Source organism: Medicago sativa, chromosome 6, assembly GCF_051527215.1.
Source record: "Medicago sativa cultivar Bolivia chromosome 6, Bolivia_mono, whole genome shotgun sequence".
Classification (NCBI taxonomy): domain Eukaryota; kingdom Viridiplantae; phylum Streptophyta; class Magnoliopsida; order Fabales; family Fabaceae; genus Medicago; species Medicago sativa.
This window is the reverse complement of record NC_140754.1, coordinates 64,320,146-64,343,569: the sequence shown is the minus strand read 5'-3', so window position 1 is coordinate 64,343,569 and position 23,424 is coordinate 64,320,146. Positions and strand designations below refer to the sequence as shown.

The following is a 23,424-nucleotide window of genomic DNA, read 5'->3' as shown; positions in this document are numbered from 1 at the left end:
ACCTTCCCGTAGCGAAAACAACTCCCGGACCTCGATTCTCAAGGGTTTTGCTTATTTTTTTCCCTTCCCAAGAAAAAATGAGATATCACCGGTTAAAAAGGTTCAAACGTAATCAATGTTTGACACCCGAAAACCAAGATAAAACACCCTCCAAAAAGAAGTTTCGTCCTTGAAACTAAGATAAGAGTAACAACTTATCTAGTCATTACTAATACCAACACCAACATGAATATTACACCTACTTTACCCTTTACAAAGTCGCACAAACTTCAAAATCTAAACCACCAGGTAGACATCACATCTTGAGTCCTCCACTCAGGTTCATCTCAAAGAAAACACAAACACATCACTAGGTCCCTCAGGAGCCTAGGTCCACAATTCAAAATTCTCAATGTCTCCGCGTCTACCCTCCAAAAATTTCACACTACAACACTGGGTAAGATCGACTTGTTCCATTCAACACGGTGTTCACTTTCTATCAACAACACATTAAGGACGATCAGTTCCCCAATTTGCCAATAGATAGCTAGCAGTCATGATGATGGCGTAGACCATCTTAACCAAACTGTACTAGTGTTCCTTCCAACCCGCACTCAGGTCTATCCTGAGGCACAAGGAATCTAACCACTCCACATCAACATCAATTACCATCATTTTCTCTAGTCATCTTGCTTCTTGCCGTCGAAGAAAAACCTCCTAATATTCACAAAATTGCATTATCAACCCTCATACAATGGTGAAGATCCTCATTTCAAGCGTTATACTCTCTTAACCTTCCATATCTATCATTTTAATCACCTCTCGTAACGAAAATTCTCTCTTGAATTTTCTTCAGGCTTCATCACCCATTCGATTTCCTCTCAATAGAGGCCTCAAAACTACACAAACCTCTCAAATGGTTATCTACTGTATAACATTCACCACGACAAAACAAAACCCTGAACGTTCACTGCTACTCCGAGCAGAAAGTTTATATAAGAACCACGAAGTTGCTGCCTGTATAGAGAGTTTTTTTTTTATCCCTTAATAATATTCATACCTTTTTGACTTACTCCAGTCACGCAATTGTACTGATCTGAATCTCATCACATAAGAATCCTATTAAAAATTCAAAACTTGTTGACAAGTTTACACAAACACCATCTTCAATGGATCAAAATGTTACAACTAATGTCTTACTCAATGCTTAACAATATGTACATCATAAATAGAAGTCTTATTTATCATAGCTAGGTAATATGAAAAATATTAGTTCAAAGGTTTGTGTGGCAAAGTCTTTATAAAAATATAATAAGACATTAGTAATTAATAAAAATGTAACTAATGAGTTTATCAATATAATTATTTTAATTTGTAACTTACAACCTTTCATTAACCTTTATTCAACTGTTCTAAATATTTTAAGAAATATAATTATTTTTTGGCTAAATATATTATTTTAGTGATCATTTTATTTTGTTCATACAACTATCAATACGATAGTAGACAACCATTTACTCCAGTGAAACCACACTACCCCTAGCGGAGTCGGATCCCTTTCTTCGAACGAACTTGGGTATCCTGTTGTTGTTTCTATCCTCAGTCAAATTATCTTTGATGTCCTGCATTCATACTTGCATCACGAGCATTTCATAGTATCTTAGGGTAAAAAAAGGCGTACTCTGTATTTAAGTCACTTCGGCCCGTCAAATCAAAGAATTCATTCGTCAAATCAAAGAATTCATCTTCAAATCTATGGACGAAGAAAATTCATTGGCCAACTTTCATATGTTCTCTGACCCAGAATATTCATTGGCTTTTCAAAGAAAATTCCGGCAGAGAGATGTTTTAAAATACCTCATTTTTGGTTCGTTTTCGGGCCAGCTTTTTTTTATTTTATTATTAGTCTATTTTATTAGTTTTTATTTTATTTTATTTCCATCTTTTATTTTATTTTATTATTTTTATTTTGTTTGTTTTAGGTTATTTTTTTTTTATTTATTACTTAGAATAGGTCCAAAAATAAAATGTCCAAGGTCCAAAATTTTCCAAGCCAAGTGTCAACTTTCACGTTCCTCTTTCAAAATTCACCATTAAACACCAATCAAATCACCATCAAAATCCATTAAACCAGTTTTCCATTTTCATCAACCTCCTCACCTATAAATAGAGCTCTCATTCCTAACAAAAACACACATCAAAACTTATCTTGAGTTGTCAAAGAACTTTTCTCTATTCTCCCTCATTTAGCTTGTGTTGACGAGCTATTTTTTCCTTCTCCCTCTTTTTCTGTCCCTTCGGTTTAAAAGGTTGTTCTTAAGGCCATAGTCCCTTCAATTTATAATGTCCCTTTGAAATTAAGAATGAACTTAAGAACATAGACCCTATTCTGTTTATTATTTTATGCTCATATTGTGTCTTAGGGTTAGCAGTGTCAAAAATCACAAAAACTATGTAATGTCTTGTTTATTATTTATTTATTTCTCATATATCAAAAAAATGCAAAAAATTTAGCTTTAGTTTATATCCAAGGGAAAGGGGTTTCGTTTTGATCCAACGTCTTTACGAAAATCCCCCCGCGCTTTATTTTCTCGTCACGCTTTAATAATATTTAGGTTATAAATATTAAATAAAAAAACAAAAACATTTCAAATAATAAAAATTGACAAAAAAAAAATTCTTTTCCGCATTCGTCATGGCAAACAGTTTAGTAAATGAAACGACGAACATAACGGTATGATTTTTCTGGGAAAAGATGAAATTTTGAAAGGGGTATCTTTAGTAGAGCTTCTTTGCGAAGGAGAATAATGAACAGTGAAAAGGGAAAAGTTGGAAAGTGAGAAGGTAAAGGTAAAAGCTTTATGTTTTATAGCCTTTTGATCTGGACATGTGTCAACATCTGGCATTGACAGTTTTTTACAAAATGGTAGTTCCCAATGACTGGAACGTGGCCCACTAACTACGGTGGGGCCAATTTGTTAGCCCATATTTTTAAAGGCTATCATTTAGTACAGTATTAAATGCAGTCAAAGAGAGTTAACCTTGTCATCGAAGAAATGAAGAATTGTTCTCAAGTGTTTATCGAAGTTGGACTTGTTGGGAGCGCGTGTTCCAGTTCGACAGACGAAACCTATCGAGGAACGGTTATCGTTTCGGATAAGGACAAGCAACAGCCATTTCTAAAGGCGCGTTCGAAATTCAAATTGGATGGATAAGATTTGTTAGTTTTCTATAGTTATAGGTTTGAATTTGAAGTTAGTTAATTATTCCTATTTGTATAAATAGTAGTTTTTCCTAAGGAAAAGAGGTCGCAATTCAATCATACAAAACTTACACTCAAATTATCCGTATGGAAGCGAGAAACGAGTCACAAGTTGCAATGTATGAATCTGTGTACCAATTTACATTCGATCAATGCAATTTCAGTTCTTTTTCTTAAATGTCTTTGCATTTTACTTGTTCATTTTGAACAATTTCTTTGTTTCTTACTTAACAACATTCGATTGAATTCAACTGGGTTGAGTTCGATTGCTTTTATTCTTTTTGTTTTACTTAACCTTTTAAGAACTTTACATTTCTTGAAAAAACACAAAAGCACAAATATGCTCCTAAGATTTACTGGTTGATCTTGCAAGTAACTATTTTTTAAACCAGCGGTTGTTTACCAAAAATCAGTGTAAACAAGGACCAATAAACCGATGACATTAAGGTTAAAGTATGATATCCAACTCACTTATCTGGTTGCTCTGTGCCAAATATGGATGATTTCCTGGACTCCAATTTCATGATTCTTAACAAAACTTCATTTAATTCATGATTTGTATAGCCCTCGTAAAGAAGCCCAACTCCAAGAGAATACTTTGTTAATTTTCTTGGTCATTTATCAACTATATATTGAGAAAGTTGGATTTAACTACTAATTATACCTGTGACGTAATAATTGTTTAAAGACACCAAACTTGACTTTGTTGCTTGGAAACATGCAAACGTGTGCAATGTCTCATCGAGTAGTGCTAACAACACTTTCTTTAATAGTCATTTTTTTGTTGGTTTAAATCATTGTGAGTCTACACTTTGGAAATAGAATCCACACAAAGTGGTGAGATATACTACATGGATTACATCCAATAAAAGAGTGAATGCAAGAGAGAATGTTCAAAAGTGAGTATAACTCACATTCCTCGTGTCTTATTTCATGCATTTCATGATTTTTGTAGCCCTCGTTAAGTAGTCCAACTCCAAGACAAGACTTTGTTAATTTTCTTGGTCATTATAAACTATATATCGAGAAAGTTGGATTTAACTAAATAATTAAACCGGTGACTTAATAATTGTTTAAATACACCAAACCAGTCTTTGTTAGTTGGAAACATGCAAACATGTGCAATGTCTCCCATATTCATTGCGGCTTTAAAGAGGTCAAGTGTCTAAACGTGTTTTCGACTTCAATTTCAAATTTGACATTTTGTGTTCACATTACCATAGCATCTATATAAGCATAGACCTTTACAAACTGAAAGAAAAACATCTCATATCCTTTTTGTTGTTAAATAGAATACAGGAATAAAAAACAATCATTCAAGAAAAATGCAAGCTAGTCTCATAGGTGCTGCATTCCGTTCATCCAGGCCTAATGAATGTTACCTTTTCGTGAAAGAAAGGTATGTGATTTTGGATTATCATAATAAAGATTTTATCAATTGTCCGGTTGATATTGATGCAGGGTTTCCAATGTTTTCCAAAACGATATTTAAAAGGGGAATAGATTCTTCATTTGAAACCGAAGGCAATGTTGCATACTTTTTCTCTAAAAGTCAATGCGTCAAAACAGATTATGCTCCATGTTCTGGTCCTGCAGCTGCCAGAATAGTTTTAGGTCCTGTTGAAATTGTTTCCATGTTTCCTTCTCTCGAGACAACACCGTTTGCATATGGAATAGATGCAGCATTTAGGCTCGATGGTTCGAGCGAGGCTGTTTTATTCAAAGGAAATATGTGCGGGTTTTTAAACTATAACTCCAATTATGTTTATAATGTTCTACACATTACCAATCTTTTTCCGGCATTTGTCAATACGGTCTTTCAAGAGGGTATTGATGCAGCTTTTACTGCTTACGGTGGGACTGAAATTTTCATTTTCAAAGGAGAACATTGTGCACGTGTTAATCTTTCCCTTCAATTTATTGGTGGTATCAAACGAATCCATGATGAATGGCCGACTCTTCGTGGCATAATATAATATAATACTATATATGATCATGTATCACTTCTAGAACAAATGAAATAGTGACAAAGATCGGTGACAGGAAAAATAAGAAATCTCTCTATAAATCTCACAAAATTGTGATTAATTAGAGAAACAAATTTCATATTTCTTTCTAGATCTTCTTCATTAAATCAGTTTTTTCTAGTTGTGCATATATGGTCTCAATATGGTTCAATATATGCCGAAACTGATGTTATTGTTGTTCAATATATGTCGTAGGCTGACACTTGGTTGTTTGCCCCATATATCCTGTGTTTTTTTAGACGATCATGTCTTTGTTGTATTGTTATTTTAATTTTAATGTTTGCTTTCAACAAATTAATGTAAGATGTGTGTGTCGTTGTTTGGTTCCTTTCTTCATGTGATGATTTAATAAATATCCGATCTCTATTTACTTTATTGTGATTTTAATATTTGCTTTCAACAAATCAATGTACAAGGTGTGTGTTGTTGTTTGGTTCCTTTCTTCATGTAATGACGAGACAAAATGGAATTAAAAGAAACCATAATCTTTTCAGACAACATAATAAAGCGCCAAGTGCCAGAACAAAAGCTAAGTTACATACATCAAACAATGACGAGGTTTCAACCTCCAAAACCGATAATAAAAATCATAAGTAGCGAGTTTTTATTTCAGCCACCAATAAGTTTGAAGTTTAATTCTTTCAAGTAAAGTTTGCATACAATCCACCTTTTGCTCTAAAATTCGACCATTACGTTCTTTCCACCTTTTGGCTCCTTTCTTCATGTGATGATTTAATAAATATCCGATCTCTATTTACTTTATTGTGATTTTAATGTTTACTTTCAACAAATCAATGTACAAGGTGTGTCTTGTTGTTTGGTTCCTTTCTTCATGTAATGATTTAATAAATATCCGATCTCTATGTACTTTCAAATCAGAAAAATAGATCTTATCTTTGCATTGCCAACGCTAATCTAATAAGATGGAAAGAAGAAAGAGATAATGAAAATATAAATTATAGGCTTAATTACACTTTTGGTCCTCACATTTTGATCTGTTCACGAAAATGGTCCTGTCTTTTTCTAATCGAACAAAATCGTCCTTAAACTATCATTTTTTTGCAGTTTTAGTCCTACCCCCTATTTTCAACGCCAGAAACGCACAGAAATGGCAGTTTTAGTCCAAACACCTATGTTCAACCATGAAAAACAAGGAATAATGCATGTGGGTACAAGGAATCTGTAACATCCCGCTCCTCAGCAATAAGAATTTTACCCATCGGATGTATCAGAGGTTAAGTGATGAAGAATGTTAAGTACGACGAAAGATATTACTATGTACGTCAATCAAATACGAGTTGAGCCATCAGTGACGGAGAATGTTTATCAAATGATATCAGTTAAGCTTGAGTTTATGTATCAGTGTCAGGCTAAACACGATTAAGGCGAAGGGCGAAGTGGTAAAAGGCCGCAAGGGGCTATTTAAGGCCACAAGGGCCATTTTCCTTCATTTTTCTTTTCACTTTCTCTCTCTAGGTTTGAGAGAAAGAATTTTCTCCTCCTTCTCTCTAGGATGGAGCCACCCTTCCTTCTCCAAATCCACCAAACTCTTTCAAGATCAATAAGGGGTAGCCAAGCATGGATTATGGTGTCTTAAATTGCAAGAAACAACAAGATTGGAATGGTAAAATCATTGGAGCATGAGGATTAAGAGACTCAAGAAGTTAGGGTTTGATCTTGGGGAGCTTTAAGCTTGTAGAATGCTGCAAAACATCATTTGAGTTCTTAGATAGAACCCACCTTTGGGATTATGTGATTAATTTTGCAAGGAAAACATGAATTGTGATAAGTTTAGGAAATTATGATTTTTGTACCCTTGCCTTTGATCTTGTTGTGTTCATGTTAAAATTTCCATGAAATATGTTCTATAATCACTACTACAAAATACCCCCTTTAATAGAACTCATTGTGTTCATAGTGCATTGCAGGATCGAATTGGACGAGTTTTGGGTCAAAATTACAAAATCTGCACCACAGACCCGAAGAAACTCGCTATTAGCGAAATAATTTCGCTAATAGCGAAATTCACAGAATGTAACCCAGAGAATGTCGCCATTAGCGAAACTGTCTGGAATGGCCAGCATGCTTTTGGCCTGTTGGCTCATTCTGGAATGGCCAGCATGCTTATGCCCACTAATCCTGACGCTTGATCAGCTTAGGACACCCGACTCACAGCCCTTGAAGTAAATCTACAACCAGGCTCTGATACCACAATGTAACACCCCGATTTTCAAAACAAGTGTGCATTTATTTTTTTTACAACTCAATGTCATGCACTAAAGGATTCAGGTCGTCTTTAAGTTAAAATCAGAGTAAGTAAAACATTTTGAAAGCATTACCAACAATACAATCTGAATCAAATGTCACATTTTATAAAACAATATTAGGCAATGAGCTTTTAATATCAAATCATGCACTACGAAAGCATGAAATAATGTTCGAGTATTCATTTCTCATGGTAGTATCATTTACAGCGGTGCCCAAACAAAAGAAGTAAAAATACATAAACATAAGACACCACAAGTGAAACATCTAAGCTGATCCTTAACTCTGAACTGGGATGACATGGTACAAGATCCCACCAATGGCATCAAGCCTGACTGCCAAACTGCTACACCTCCAAAGCCTTTGCTATTCCCGCAAAGCACACTCCCTATTTGGATATGGGGCAAAGCCCGATCCACAGATTAATGTAAAGGGTCAAGATCTAAAAATAACATAATTACAAAAATACTGCAGGCATAACATACTAGCATGGTAAATGGCATCAACATAAACATTGTTCACACAAGATATAATGATGCACAATTAGCCTAGCAAATGCAGACTCTACATGTGTGATACAACCTCCACTGGCCTATCACATGCAAATGATTCCAGAATAATCCACTCCACAGAGGGTAAGAAATTCATGATTCTCATACTGACACATCTGAGGTAAACCCCCCACAATGGTCGACCAATCATGTGGTCCTCATTCTGACACATCTGAGGTAAACCCCCCACAATGGTCGAGCAACCAAGACTCAATAAATCTCATAGATTTAAGGTGGGTTCCTTCACGGCAGTCCACACCCCGCGCGTCTCCACTTACTAACACGTGCTATAAAATCAGTGCGTCTCAACTGACTAACACGTACCATGAAATTCATGAGCATATATTGTCCACTCAATATGTGCAAATGCAACTCTTACACATCATTCAACATATGTAGTATAAAAACATGCCTCAACCAGCAGTTCACATTTTATCTTTTAATTCATATCAAACAACATTTCATAAATCAACAGACATTTCATATATTTATTCACAAATCATATGAAAGCAACGCACATCAACATATCATAGTCACATTGATTGGAAACAAATCCCACACTGGGCAAACACATTCACAATACACACAATAGCAGATAAACCAATCAGGCATTTAGGTAACTATGATGTTTCAAGAAAGTGCCCTTACCTGAGCAAAGCATTCCTTACAACGTATTGCTCTACAACTCGTAAGCATCTACAACAAGAACGTCACTAACCCTCAAGTATCCTAACAGATACATTAACTCAGGTAAACATCGGCTCTAAATTTTTCTACCCATTCTAGGTAAAATTTAAACACGCTCCGAAATACGATCAATTTAATATTTCCAAAAAGTTCAATAAAATATTTTCCAAAATAACTTTTGTCTCGAAATTCTTCAAAACACTCAATGACCATAAACTTGCCAAAAGTGAGTCTAGGAAACTCTTTCCCATCAAAAACTTTTATTTCAAATACTCAATTATACAAAACATTTTGTTCTCAAGACAAAATCTCAAAATAACAATGTTTCTAAAACACTTCCAAATACTTCGATGAGACTAATTTAAATAGTATTTTTATTTGAAATCACCCAAGGAAATATTTTTCTCAAATACTCTAAGTCTTTTGAGAGACCTTAAAGATTTCCAAACAATTTGACAAATACTTTTCATGTTCAGGTGAATCCCAAAATATTATCCGTTTTGAAACCTCTTTTCAAAACCACTCAAAAATAAGATAAAATGAATCTGGCGAATTTTCGACAGAGTCTCCTTTGTGTTTACATCGCAGACCAGAGCCTCTGGCTCAGTCAACCTAACACAACAACTCAACAGTTCAAACATTTGAATTTGAACTTTGAAAGTCCAGGCAATCACTTCCAACGTTTGCTCAGGCACAATTTATTTTCAGAAATTCACAATAAATTCATTCGTCGTCCGAACGTTGCAAACCATATGTCCATTTCGACCGTCACGACGACGCGAATCCATTGATCAACTCATTTTCACATTTTAACAGTTTTAAAATGACGAAAATACCCTTGCACGGTTCAGCCCTTTCGTCCGGACAACATTTTTCAAAAAGCAATCGGTTGAATCAACTCTTTTCCTCGTCTAAAGCATATATATCAAATAAAATTTACATCTCAACATTTTTCCAAGAACACTAAAATTTTAAAATGAACGGATCGTAAATTTTCTTTAGATCTACTATCACATAGACTCACTCTCCAACATTAATAAAAGAAATGAGCATGAAAAATTATAATCCAAAATCATTATCTTTTTATATGTACCACACGGTTTTGACAAGGAAAGTTTGTTTGCTTTTCTTTCTTTCAACACAACTAAAATTAATGGTAATGGAAACATGATTAACTCGTCAAAATAAGCAAACGATCAAAATAAATATCCTCTCCCAACAAACCCACATACACGGCTGAAATGGAAAAGAAAAGAGAGAAGAAAATCCTTACATCAAGTTTATTCCCAAGCAAGCTAATCTTCTAACTCTTGAGCTAAATAACCTTTCACCTTAACTAAGATTAATCACCAGGCGAGAGGAAGAAGAGAAACGACGGAACTGGAGTTCCAAGAGGAAGGGGTTCACGTTTTATTTCAAGATGCAGGAAGATAAAATTTAATCATGGAACTTGTATTAAATAGGCCACACAAAATAATCCTAGCCATTTGATCGAATAGTAAGACATGTGGGTTCAATCTTAGCCATTCATTTTTACTACTCACAAACATATTAAACTAATATCAAATCAAAATATCTTAGATATTTTGTCCTCTATGCCACATCGTGGGTTTGGTCCTCAAGTTTCTAATTTAAAGCATCTAATCTCGGTCACGGATGAACTCCACAGTAAATATAGGCCATACAATAAATTACCAATAATATTATTTTTGTCGTTCTGCGAACAAATTATTATCCGATAAAATTTTTGTTCAACAACATAAAAAATTATAATGATATCAAATCATCATTATACTCGATATACAGATCCTTGATTTATATTTTTGTGACAAAATGAGTCTGATAAAATTTGAACAACAGATGAATCTTGGTCTGTGGTCACCAAACATCACTTTAAATTATTTTCGCCTAGAAAATCAATTTAAACAACTTATGTCATAAAGACATATTCACATTTCATGGTTAGCAACTATTATGAAAGTCATACTCAATCACACAAAGTAGAAAACAACACATGTGAATCAATTCTAGATCTCACATACAAGAAAATTAGCATTTTGCGACACTTACATTGCGACCCTTATCTTTGAACTGTCGCAGAATAGACATTTGCGACAGTTACTGCGACTGGTAGGCCCAACTGTCGCAGGTTTTTTGGGTTTTTTTTTCCAAGCGCCTTTAACTTATAGCTTTTTCCCCAAATATTTTGTCTCCCGCTTTCTTACTTTCAGTAGCCCTCTCATAACTTGAAAACCCTAAAACCAATTTTATTCCTCATTCTCAATTTCCCCTCAAGGCTTTTCTCTCACCGTCACTAACCCTCTCACTCAATCTGAAATCGGTCACTGTTCCCCTCTAAGATTTCCTCAATCGAAGCTTTGCTCTCACCCAATCTAAAATCGAATTACTGTTCCCTCAAAGCTTTGCTCAATTCCTCACTTTTCCTTTTTCCAATCTCAACCAGTTCACTCAATCACATCTTCCACCTCAAAGCTTTGTTCGGTTCTCTCATTCACCTCTTCCACATCAAAGCTTTGTTCAGTTTAGATTCAGATTCAATCTCAATAGAAGCTTTGTTCAATTCCTCACTGTTGTTTCTCCACCTCTTCCTTTTTCCAGGTTATAATTTCACCACTTCTTCCTTTTCGGTTATAATTTATTTTTTGTTTATCTAAGAATTTGATTGGGAAAATAATGTGTTGATTTCTCTTGCTATTTTGTGATGTTTTGTATTAAAAAAATTGATGAAAATTTGCTTGATTCCAATTCCAATTTCTTGATGAATATTTGTGACCTATACCACTTGGTTTTATGAAGTTTTAGTTACTGTTTGTGTTTGATATGGCTGCATGAGTGTGAATCTTGATTAGTTACTTAGTTTACAAGTTCCTTGTGTAAATAAATAATGCAAATATGTCTAAGTTTGCTTCCAAAATGTCAAGTTAACCATGTTGCCTTAATTCCCATTCCAAAATCTGATTCTAAAACCTTTAAAAATGTGTTGGAATGTGAGAATTATAGGTCATATGGCTCTTGCATGTTATGATCAAATTTTAGTCATGTTTTGCACTCATTTTGCCTTTATTTTGGGTTGTTTTTTTTATGCTTTGTGTTGTAGTGTTTCTCTTGCCTTATTTCTTTTGATATTACCATGTGTTACTAACCATTTCATTTCATGTCTCATACTTTTCATAAGCATTCCTATTTCATTCCATATCCATCTTATTTCTTGCACTTTAAGTTTCACCAAAAATTAGAATGTAACACTTAGGGATTTTGTAATATTTTCCTTTATGCCTTTAAATTTTTTGCAAGACCATGGCATGTATCTAGGGCATGATGTAATAAGGACAATGGACTCTAATGATGTACACCGACACAAGCACCGACACATGCACACACCTCACTTTAGGTATATAGCTAGAATATGCATGTTTAGATGTATGTTTAGGATTGTATGCTTAGATGAATGCTTAGGATTTACACTTAGAAAAATCAAATTTCCAAAAAATATGAGCAATAACACTCAAACCATTTTCTTAATAAACCTTGGGATCAAAATCCCATTGAATTTTCCTTTTCTTTTCTTAATCAAAACCTTAATGAATCTTAATGATACTTAGACCATATTTTGCAAATAACTAACTTCAACCTCACAATTTCATAATCTCATGCCTTGAGGCCTCTCTCTCTTATTCTTCAAATTCCAATTTTCAAACTTAAAATCAACCAACAAAAACAAAAACATTTTTTGGAAGAGAACTACGGTGGATTTGATCCCTTAAACGGGTACGTAGGCAAGGAACAAAATTCCTTCAATTCAAATAAAACAAAAATTCAAACACATTCTTCTCCCTCCAATTCTTCACTTAGAATACTTTTAGGCTTAATATTTTCTTTCAGAATAGCATTTAAAAATAAAGCGCGCGCGTAGAAATTAAAGACGGTTCCTATAGGATACTATAGTCGTTATGGGTGCCTAACACCTTCCCGTAGCGAAAACAACTCCCGGACCTCGATTCTCAAGGGTTTTGCTTATTTTTTTCCCTTCCCAAGAAAAAATGAGATATCACCGGTTAAAAAGGTTCAAACGTAATCAATGTTTGACACCCGAAAACCAAGATAAAACACCCTCCAAAAAGAAGTTTCGTCCTCGAAACTAAGATAAGAGTAACAACTTATCTAGTCATTACTAATACCAACACCAACATGAATATTACACCTACTTTACCCTTTACAAAGTCGCACAAACTTCAAAATCTAAACCACCAGGTAGACATCACATCTTGAGTCCTCCACTCAGGTTCATCTCAAAGAAAACACAAACACATCACTAGGTCCCTCAGGAGCCTAGGTCCACAATTCAAAATTCTCAATGTCTCCGCGTCTACCCTCCAAAAATTTCACACTACAACACTGGGTAAGATCGACTTGTTCCATTCAACACGGTGTTCACTTTCTATCAACACATTAAGGACGATCAGTTCCCCAATTTGCCAATAGATAGCTAGCAGTCATGATGATGGCGTAGACCATCTTAACCAAACTGTACTAGTGTTCCTTGCAACCCGCACTCAGGTCTATCCTGAGGCACAAGGAATCTAACCACTCCACATCAACATCAATTACCATCATTTTCTCTAGTCATCTCGCTTCTTGCCGACGAAGAAAAACCTCCTAATATTCACAAAATTGCATTATCAACCCTCATACAATGGTGAAGATCCTCATTTCAAGCGTTATACTCTCTTAACCTTCCATATCTATCATTTTAATCACCTCTCGTAACGAAAATTCTCTCTTGAATTTTCTTCAGGCTTCATCACCCATTCGATTTCCTCTCAATAGAGGCCTCAAAACTACACAAACCTCTCAAATGGTTATCTACTGTATAACATTCACCACGACAAAACAAAACCCTGAACGTTCACTGCTACTCCGAGCAGAAAGTTTATATAAGAACCACGAAGTTGCCGCCTGTATAGAGAGTTTTTTTTTATCCCTTAATAATATTCATACCTTTTTGACTTACTCCAGTCACGCAATTGTACTGATCTGAATCTCATCACATAAGAATCCTATTAAAAATTCAAAACTTGTTGACAAGTTTACACAAACACCATCTTCAATGGATCAAAATGTTACAACTAATGTCTTACTCAATGCTTAACAATATGTACATCATAAATAGAAGTCTTATTTATCATAGCTAGGTAATATGAAAAATATTAGTTCAAAGGTTTGTGTGGCAAAGTCTTTATAAAAATATAATAAGACATTAGTAATTAATAAAAATGTAACTAATGAGTTTATCAATATAATTATTTTAATTTGTAACTTACAACCTTTCATTAACCTTTATTCAACTGTTCTAAATATTTTAAGAAATATAATTATTTTTTGGCTAAATATATTATTTTAGTGATCATTTTATTTTGTTCATACAACTATCAATACGATAGTAGACAACCATTTACTCCAGTGAAACCACACTACCCCTAGCGGAGTCGGATCCCTTTCTTCGAACGAACTTGGGTATCCTGTTGTTGTTTCTATCCTCAGTCAAATTATCTTTGATGTCCTGCATTCATACTTGCATCACGAGCATTTCATAGTATCTTAGGGTAAAAAAAGGCGTACTCTGTATTTAAGTCACTTCGGCCCGTCAAATCAAAGAATTCATTCGTCAAATCAAAGAATTCATCTTCAAATCTATGGACGAAGAAAATTCATTGGCCAACTTTCATATGTTCTCTGACCCAGAATATTCATTGGCTTTTCAAAGAAAATTCCGGCAGAGAGATGTTTTAAAATACCTCATTTTTGGTTCGTTTTCGGGCCAGCTTTTTTTTATTTTATTATTAGTCTATTTTATTAGTTTTTATTTTATTTTATTTCCATCTTTTATTTTATTTTATTATTTTTATTTTGTTTGTTTTAGGTTATTTTCTTTTTTATTTATTACTTAGAATAGGTCCAAAAATAAAATGTCCAAGGTCCAAAATTTTCCAAGCCAAGTGTCAACTTTCACGTTCCTCTTTCAAAATTCACCATTAAACACCAATCAAATCACCATCAAAATCCATTAAACCAGTTTTCCATTTTCATCAACCTCCTCACCTATAAATAGAGCTCTCATTCCTAACAAAAACACACATCAAAACTTATCTTGAGTTGTCAAAGAACTTTTCTCTATTCTCCCTCATTTAGCTTGTGTTGACGAGCTATTTTTTCCTTCTCCCTCTTTTTCTGTCCCTTCGGTTTAAAAGGTTGTTCTTAAGGCCATAGTCCCTTCAATTTATAATGTCCCTTCGAAATTAAGAATGAACTTAAGAACATAGACCCTATTCTGTTTATTGTTTTATGCTCATATTGTGTCTTAGGGTTAGCAGTGTCAAAAATCACAAAAACTATGTAATGTCTTGTTTATTATTTATTTATTTCTCATATATCAAAAAAATGCAAAAAATTTAGCTTTAGTTTATATCCAAGGGAAAGGGGTTTCGTTTTGATCCAACGTCTTTAAGAAAATCCCCCCGCGCTTTATTTTCTCGTCACGCTTTAATAATATTTAGGTTATAAATATTAAATAAAAAAACAAAAACATTTCAAATAATAAAAATTGACAAAAAAAAAATTCTTTTCCGCATTCGTCATGGCAAACAGTTTAGTAAATGAAACGACGAACATAACGGTATGATTTTTCTGGGAAAAGATGAAATTTTGAAAGGGGTTTCTTTAGTAGAGCTTCTTTGCGAAGGAGAATAATGAACAGTGAAAAGGGAAAAGTTGGAAAGTGAGAAGGTAAAGGTAAAAGCTTTATGTTTTATAGCCTTTTGATCTGGACATGTGTCAACATCTGGCATTGACAGTTTTTTACAAAATGGTAGTTCCCAATGACTGGAACGTGGCCCACTAACTACGGTGGGGCCAATTTGTTAGCCCATATTTTTAAAGGCTATCATTTAGTACAGTATTAAATGCAGTCAAAGAGAGTTAACCTTGTCATCGAAGAAATGAAGAATTGTTCTCAAGTGTTTATCGAAGTTGGACTTGTTGGGAGCGCGTGTTCCAGTTCGACAGACGAAACCTATCGAGGAACGGTTATCGTTTCGGATAAGGACAAGCAACAGCCATTTCTAAAGGCGCGTTCGAAATTCAAATTGGATGGATAAGATTTGTTAGTTTTCTATAGTTATAGGTTTGAATTTGAAGTTAGTTAATTATTCCTATTTGTATAAATAGTAGTTTTTCCTAAGGAAAAGAGGTCGCAATTCAATCATACAAAACTTACACTCAAATTATCCGTATGGAAGCGAGAAACGAGTCACAAGTTGCAATGTATGAATCTGTGTACCAATTTACATTCGATCAATGCAATTTCAGTTCTTTTTCTTAAATGTCTTTGCATTTTACTTGTTCATTTTGAACAATTTCTTTGTTTCTTACTTAACAACATTCGATTGAATTCAACTGGGTTGAGTTCGATTGCTTTTATTCTTTTTGTTTTACTTAACCTTTTAAGAACTTTACATTTCTTGAAAAAACACAAAAGCACAAATATGCTCCTAAGATTTATTGGTTGATCTTGCAAGTAACTATTTTTTAAACCAGCGGTTGTTTACCAAAAATCAGTGTAAACAAGGACCAATAAACCGATGACATTAAGGTTAAAGTATGATATCCAACTCACTTATCTGGTTGCTCTGTGCCAAATATGGATGATTTCCTGGACTCCAATTTCATGATTCTTAACAAAACTTCATTTAATTCATGATTTGTATAGCCCTCGTAAAGAAGCCCAACTCCAAGAGAATACTTTGTTAATTTTCTTGGTCATTTATCAACTATATATTGAGAAAGTTGGATTTAACTACTAATTATACCTGTGACGTAATAATTGTTTAAAGACACCAAACTTGACTTTGTTGCTTGGAAACATGCAAACGTGTGCAATGTCTCATCGAGTAGTGCTAACAACACTTTCTTTAATAGTCATTTTTTTGTTGGTTTAAATCATTGTGAGTCTACACTTTGGAAATAGAATCCACACAAAGTGGTGAGATATACTACATGGATTACATCCAATAAAAGAGTGAATGCAAGAGAGAATGTTCAAAAGTGAGTATAACTCACATTCCTCGTGTCTTATTTCATGCATTTCATGATTTTTGTAGCCCTCGTTAAGTAGTCCAACTCCAAGACAAGACTTTGTTAATTTTCTTGGTCATTATAAACTATATATCGAGAAAGTTGGATTTAACTAAATAATTAAACCGGTGACTTAATAATTGTTTAAATACACCAAACCAGTCTTTGTTAGTTGGAAACATGCAAACATGTGCAATGTCTCCCATATTCATTGCGGCTTTAAAGAGGTCAAGTGTCTAAACGTGTTTTCGACTTCAATTTCTGTTGGAACATGTGTGGAAATTGAGTAAAAAGACTAAACACAAATTCCCATGTTGGGTAGAACTAGTGTTGTGTGAATTGAAAAAAGTGGAAGTCCCACATCGGATGGAACACACACATTAGTAGTGTTTATATAGTGGGGGTGTACCTCTAATTAATGGGGGTACATAAGCACTAGAGAAAAAATATATATTGATATATATTTTATTATTTGGAAATGATAAATTAAATAATTAATTTAATCATTATTAGAAAGTGCTTTCTTAGTCCCCAAGTTTTGCTAAAATATTTTGGTACATAATATAATATATTTTTGTACTAAATTTAATATATTTTAGTACTCAATTAAGATATTTTTGTACTAGATCTAATATGTGAATTACTTAATCGCAAAGTAATATGTTACTTGTTCCCAAAGTTTCTCATATTACTTGTTCCCAAAGTTTCTCACTTATTAGTTGTGAATTTTCTCTATAAATAGAGAGCTCACACAGTGCATTCCACACACCGAAAAGAATTTCATTGAGTTGTCGGGAATTCTTTTCTTCTCTTCTCCCTCCGACTTGTGTTAACAAGTTTCTTCTACTTCTACTCCTTTCTGTCCCTTTCGGTTTCAAATAGAGCGGTTACGTACCGTATCGAGTGGCTTCGATCAATCGATTGAACCATATTTTAAGAGTGTTCTTAAGACCATAGTCCCTTTTTCGGTTTAATGTCCCTTCGGAATTAAGAGTGGTCTTAAGTTCATAGTCCCTTTCGATAATATAAGTCCCTTCGGAATAAAGAGTACTATTAAGATCATAGTCCCTTTAGTAATAATAATGTCCCGTCGGAATTATGAATGATCTTAACAGTATATAAATTATTTAAATATTTTTCTATTTGAGGAGAAATGGTGGTATCACCATATTTTGAGTGGTCGTAGTACCATATTGAAAGTTTGGAGAACTTATAAGTTAGAATGGTGGAAACACCATATTTGAGTGGTCTTAGCACCATATAGAATGGTAATAATACCATATTAAATTGGTTTCAGTATTAAAAGAGTGGTCTTTGTACCATATTGGAGGTGTAATTCTCGAACGGTTTTCTACAGTGCAGTAGTTAACCGCACAGTTGTAGCTGGGCTTGTTTTATCCTGGAGGCGGCGTGGTTGATAGTCTACCTTGCACAATTTTGGGTAGTGCCACGAAACGTCTTAAAGAGAGCGACCTGGTCGTGACTCAACCTAGTAACAACTTCGGTAGATAATAGAATTTGGAAATCCAAATACAACAGTTTGGAAATCCAAAAACAACAATTTTAAGACGTTTCGATATGCTATGTCTACCGAAGAAGTTACTTATTGAGGTTCAATTGTCCCTAAATACATTAAGGATAAATCAAGCTATTGAATTACATATTTCGACTGAAACGATGAAGTGCTTGTTGTTTCAAACTACAACACTAAAATTCAAAGAGAGAGCAATGTTGATCTTACTTAACATTAAAAGTCATGCTCGCTACATTTCATTCGACATGGCTTGTTTCCCTTTGATATTAAGTAAGAAAGTGACTTCACGTTGTCAAAGAACTTTTATGTAATTTGATAAAAGTATGAACCCAAATGTTGGATATAACTTCATTCTTGCTATAGAAAAGTCAATATTTGATGTGAACCTTTTATAGGTTAGTATTAAAGATTTGTTGGTAATGTACTAATGATTTTTTGGGATCCAATTCGTTGGGATGGATTCAGTTTTTACCGTAGTGAATTGCTCTCCGAATACTCATATGAAAAAATGCACAAATTCTAAAATTTGAGCACAGGCTATTCGGTTAAAGGAAATAGCATGATTTTAGTTCGATAGGGAGTGCTAAAATTGAGAAGTTATCTACCCTAAAAATAAGAAAGAATCTGAATTTCAGATTTCTATTGAACAAGACTGAGTTGGCTCAGACTTGAAGAGAGACTTGTGTACAATGTATTCTTGTGGAAAAAGATTGCGTCTTTGATGACATGTTCGAAATTAAATTCTCCTTCTATTTTATAAGTTGTGTGATTTTAATATTTGACATATCAAAATTGATCACGAACAAGTGTTTAATTTTAAACTCGAGTAACTTGGACTTAATTCCAACGTTATATAATTAGACAATTTTATTTATTACAGTCAAGATATATGAACCAAAAGTTCATATAAATCAGAATTTAGAGAACATGAATCTCTAAACATAATAAATTATGATATGTGTGAATTTGATGACACATAAAATAGAAATGATAAAAAGATGTTTTTTTATCATATTTATCGATGACTGTGAATTTTGGAAAATAAAATTGATATGCTTGAATGTTCAATTTTTATAACGAAAATTGAAATTTATAGAGTACCCAAGTCTAAGAACAAAAATTCTAATTAAGAAATTTTTGAAGAAAAGACAATCCAACTTGTCTTATTTTTGAACTTGGGATTGTCTGGACTATATTTAGATCCTGGACTGGACCCCAAGAGAGTTGAACTCACTAGTAGAGCCTATGAATATGTATTCATCAGGTATATGCGATAAATAACGAAACATATAGGTTTTATGACCTAAATGTTAAAGTGATCATAGAATTTAAAAGATGTCGAATTCTATGTAAATATTTACCCCTTTAACTAAAGAATAGTGGGGGCACTAGTGGGGGCTCTAATGGGAGCACGACATTAGTGGGGGCAAACTAAATTCCCTTCTAAAAATTAAGAACTAGTGGGGGCACTATATCTAATCACATTCATGTAATTAGAAATAGTTATGAAAACATCATACGAGATGTTATGGAACCTCAAGGAGGTAAGAAAGCTAAAATTGCTAAAGAGTATGAACTTGGTTTATACAATGGAAGAAGATCCATTAAGCCTTAAAAAGCTATATCCTTAATGGATGCTGAATTATGGCAAGAAACAATAAACGATGAAATGGATTTTCTAGAGTCTAACAAAACATGAAACTTAGTTGACTTGACTCATGGATGCAAAATCAATCGGTTGTATTTGGAATTTCGAAAAGGTAACTAAAACCTGAAGGGACGGTTGATGAATACAAGGCTCTCCTTGTAGTCAAAGGTTTTAGACAGAGAAAAATATAGACTTCTTCAACATTCATTCACCAGTCACGAAAATCATATCCATAAGAGTACTAGTCCCTTTAGCCGCCGTTCATAACTCGATAGTACTCCAAATGGATGTGAAAGTTGCCTCTTTTTATGGTGAACTAGAAGAAGAAATCTATATGAAACAACCTGAAAGTTTTGCGATTCATGGACAAGAAAACAAAGTCTGTAAGTTAGATAATTCTTTGTGAGGTCTAAAATAAACTCTTAAGGAATGACATGAAAAATTTGACATTCTAATGCTATCGAATGAGTATAAAGTGAATGAAAGTGACAAATAATATTTGCACGATCATATGTCTCTATGAAGACGACTTGCTCATATATGATTTAAAGATTCATGTTATGAATTATGTGAAATCATTGTTTATCAACAACATTGATAAGAAAGACCTAGACAAAGTTGAAGTAATTCTTGGTTTCAAGATTACTAGATCGAAAAAAAAGAACTTTTTTGATAAATCTCACAAGGTTGAGAAGTTCTTAAGGAAATATTATTATTTCGCCATAAACTTGCAATCATATATTATGATCCAAGTGTAAGAACACTTGAGATGGAGTTAGAAAAACTGATGCGAGCATCATTGGCAATACTTACACTGAATGTATTAGACCCGACATTGCCGATGTCGTAAACCTCTTGTGCAAGTTTACTAGTAGACGGATGAGAAGCATTGCCATGCTATAGGAAGAGTCATGAGGTGCCTTAAGAAGACTATGACTCTAGGATTACTTCATGAGGAGTAACCTATTGTACTTAAATGGTACAAGATATAAGAACATCTTCAGATGAATATTTAGCGACTAGTGTTTGCATATTGAGCATCACTAGAGGAGTTATTTGTTGAAACAAATGATATTGACTCAGTCCACTATGGAATGAATCTGAGATGAGAACACTAGAGAAAACTAGTGAAGAAGCAAGTTGATAAGATACTTGCTAATTGAGATCCCTTAGTGGATAAAACCGGTTCCAGAAGTGTTAATTTATTGTGATAGTCTGCAGCTATTACAAAATTGAGAATCGTTACCACAATGGTAAGAGGCGATTATTAAGGCACGAACACATAGAGAAATAGAGAGCTAGCTACTCTCAAAAGGAACGGTTAAAGTATATCATGTACGTACTGATAAAGAATTAGTCAATCCTTTGACGAAAGGAATTACTAAAAAAAAAGTCCTAAACACATCCAATAGGATGGGACTAATGCCCAAAGGTCACAAGTGATGGTAACCCGACCTACATGACTGGAGATCCCAAGAAATAGGTTCAATGGGTAATAACAAGTCACAAGTGATAGAACATGCTATGTTAAAAGTAAGAAAGCATGATTCCTGCAGCGATAGAAGGATGAGATAATAGAAACTCTTAATGAGATCTATACTCTATTTAGAGTGGAGTACATAGCTACAGGAGTACTCTTGATAGACTCACCTATACGAATGTGGAACTAAGGGCCGGTTCCTATGGGATTCGGGGCAGAATACCTAGAGCGTTCGTTAAACCGGGATACACGTGCAAGGCCATAAACACACGGGCTTTTAGAATACACCTTATGAAAAGGTTTGTGTGTGGGTTCTATGTCTGAGATAGAGTTCAATGCTGTAAGCAACTCTTGTTAATCAGAATTTTACTCGCTATGCAAAGGTTCAAGTTGTAGGCGACACCTTTGTTTACTAGCAAATCTTATGGAGACGTTTTTGACGTTATTTCTGAAACCATTTTTTAAATTCAAGTGGGGGATTGTTGGAACATGTGTGGAAATTGAGTAAAAAGACTAAACACAAATTCCCATGTTGGGTAGAACTAGTGTTGTGTGAATTGAAAAAAGTGGAAGTCCCACATCGGATGGAACACACACATTAGTAGTGTTTATATAGTGGGGGTGTACCTCTAATTAATGGGGGTACATAAGCACTAGAGAAAAAATATATATTGATATATATTTTATTATTTGGAAATGATAAATTAAATAATTAATTTAATCATTATTAGAAAGTGCTTTCTTAGTCCCCAAGTTTTGCTAAAATATTTTGGTACATAATATAATATATTTTTGTACTAAATTTAATATATTTTAGTACTCAATTAAGATATTTTTGTACTAGATCTAATATGTGAATTACTTAATCGCAAAGTAATATGTTACTTGTTCCCAAAGTTTCTCATATTACTTGTTCCCAAAGTTTCTCACTTATTAGTTGTGAATTTTCTCTATAAATAGAGAGCTCACACAGTGCATTCCACACACCGAAAAGAATTTCATTGAGTTGTCGGGAATTCTTTTCTTCTCTTCTCCCTCCGACTTGTGTTAACAAGTTTCTTCTGCTTCTACTCCTTTCTGTCCCTTTCGGTTTCAAATAGAGCGGTTACGTACCGTATCGAGTGGCTTCGATCAATCGATTGAACCATATTTTAAGAGTGTTCTTAAGACCATAGTCCCTTTTTCGGTTTAATGTCCCTTCGGAATTAAGAGTGGTCTTAAGTTCATAGTCCCTTTCGATAATATAAGTCCCTTCGGAATAAAGAGTACTATTAAGATCATAGTCCCTTTCGTAATAATAATGTCCCGTCGGAATTATGAATGATCTTAACAGTATATAAATTATTTAAATATTTTTCTATTTGAGGAGAAATGGTGGTATCACCATATTTTGAGTGGTCGTAGTACCATATTGAAAGTTTGGAGAACTTAAAAGTTAGAATGGTGGAAACACCATATTTGAGTGGTCTTAGCACCATATAGAATGGTAATAATACCATATTAAATTGGTTTCAGTATTAAAAGAGTGGTCTTTGTACCATATTGGAGGTGTAATTCTCGAACGGTTTTCTACAGTGCAGTAGTTAACCGCACAGTTGTAGCTGGGCTTGTTTTATCCTGGAGGCGGCGTGGTTGATAGTCTACCTTGCACAATTTTGGGTAGTGCCACGAAACGTCTTAAAGAGAGCGACCTGGTCGTGACTCAACCTAGTAACAACTTCGGTAGATAATAGAATTTGGAAATCCAAATACAACAGTTTGGAAATCCAAAAACAACAATTTCAAATTTGACATTTTGTGTTCACATTACCATAGCATCTATATAAGCATAGACCTTTAC

At 34.0% G+C, this 23,424-nt stretch overlaps 1 protein-coding gene and 1 long non-coding RNA gene across 2 annotated transcripts; one reads left to right on the top strand and one right to left on the bottom strand.

The window, feature by feature from the left end:
- Positions 1–4,511: 4,511 nt before the first annotated feature.
- Positions 4,512–5,643, top strand: LOC146916288 (albumin-2-like). The gene has a single exon (XM_085718422.1). It carries the CDS (start codon positions 4,567–4,569, stop codon positions 5,215–5,217), a length of 651 nt encoding a protein of 216 aa, XP_085574548.1. The 5' UTR covers positions 4,512–4,566; the 3' UTR covers positions 5,218–5,643.
- Positions 5,644–7,697: 2,054 nt separating this feature from the next.
- Positions 7,698–8,877, bottom strand: LOC146916287 (uncharacterized). Its single transcript, XR_015013799.1, has 2 exons — positions 8,733–8,877; positions 7,698–7,921 (listed from the first exon to the last, which is right to left on the bottom strand). It is a non-coding gene; the product is annotated as an uncharacterized LOC146916287 (long non-coding RNA).
- Between the last annotated feature and the right edge of the window lie 14,547 nt (positions 8,878–23,424).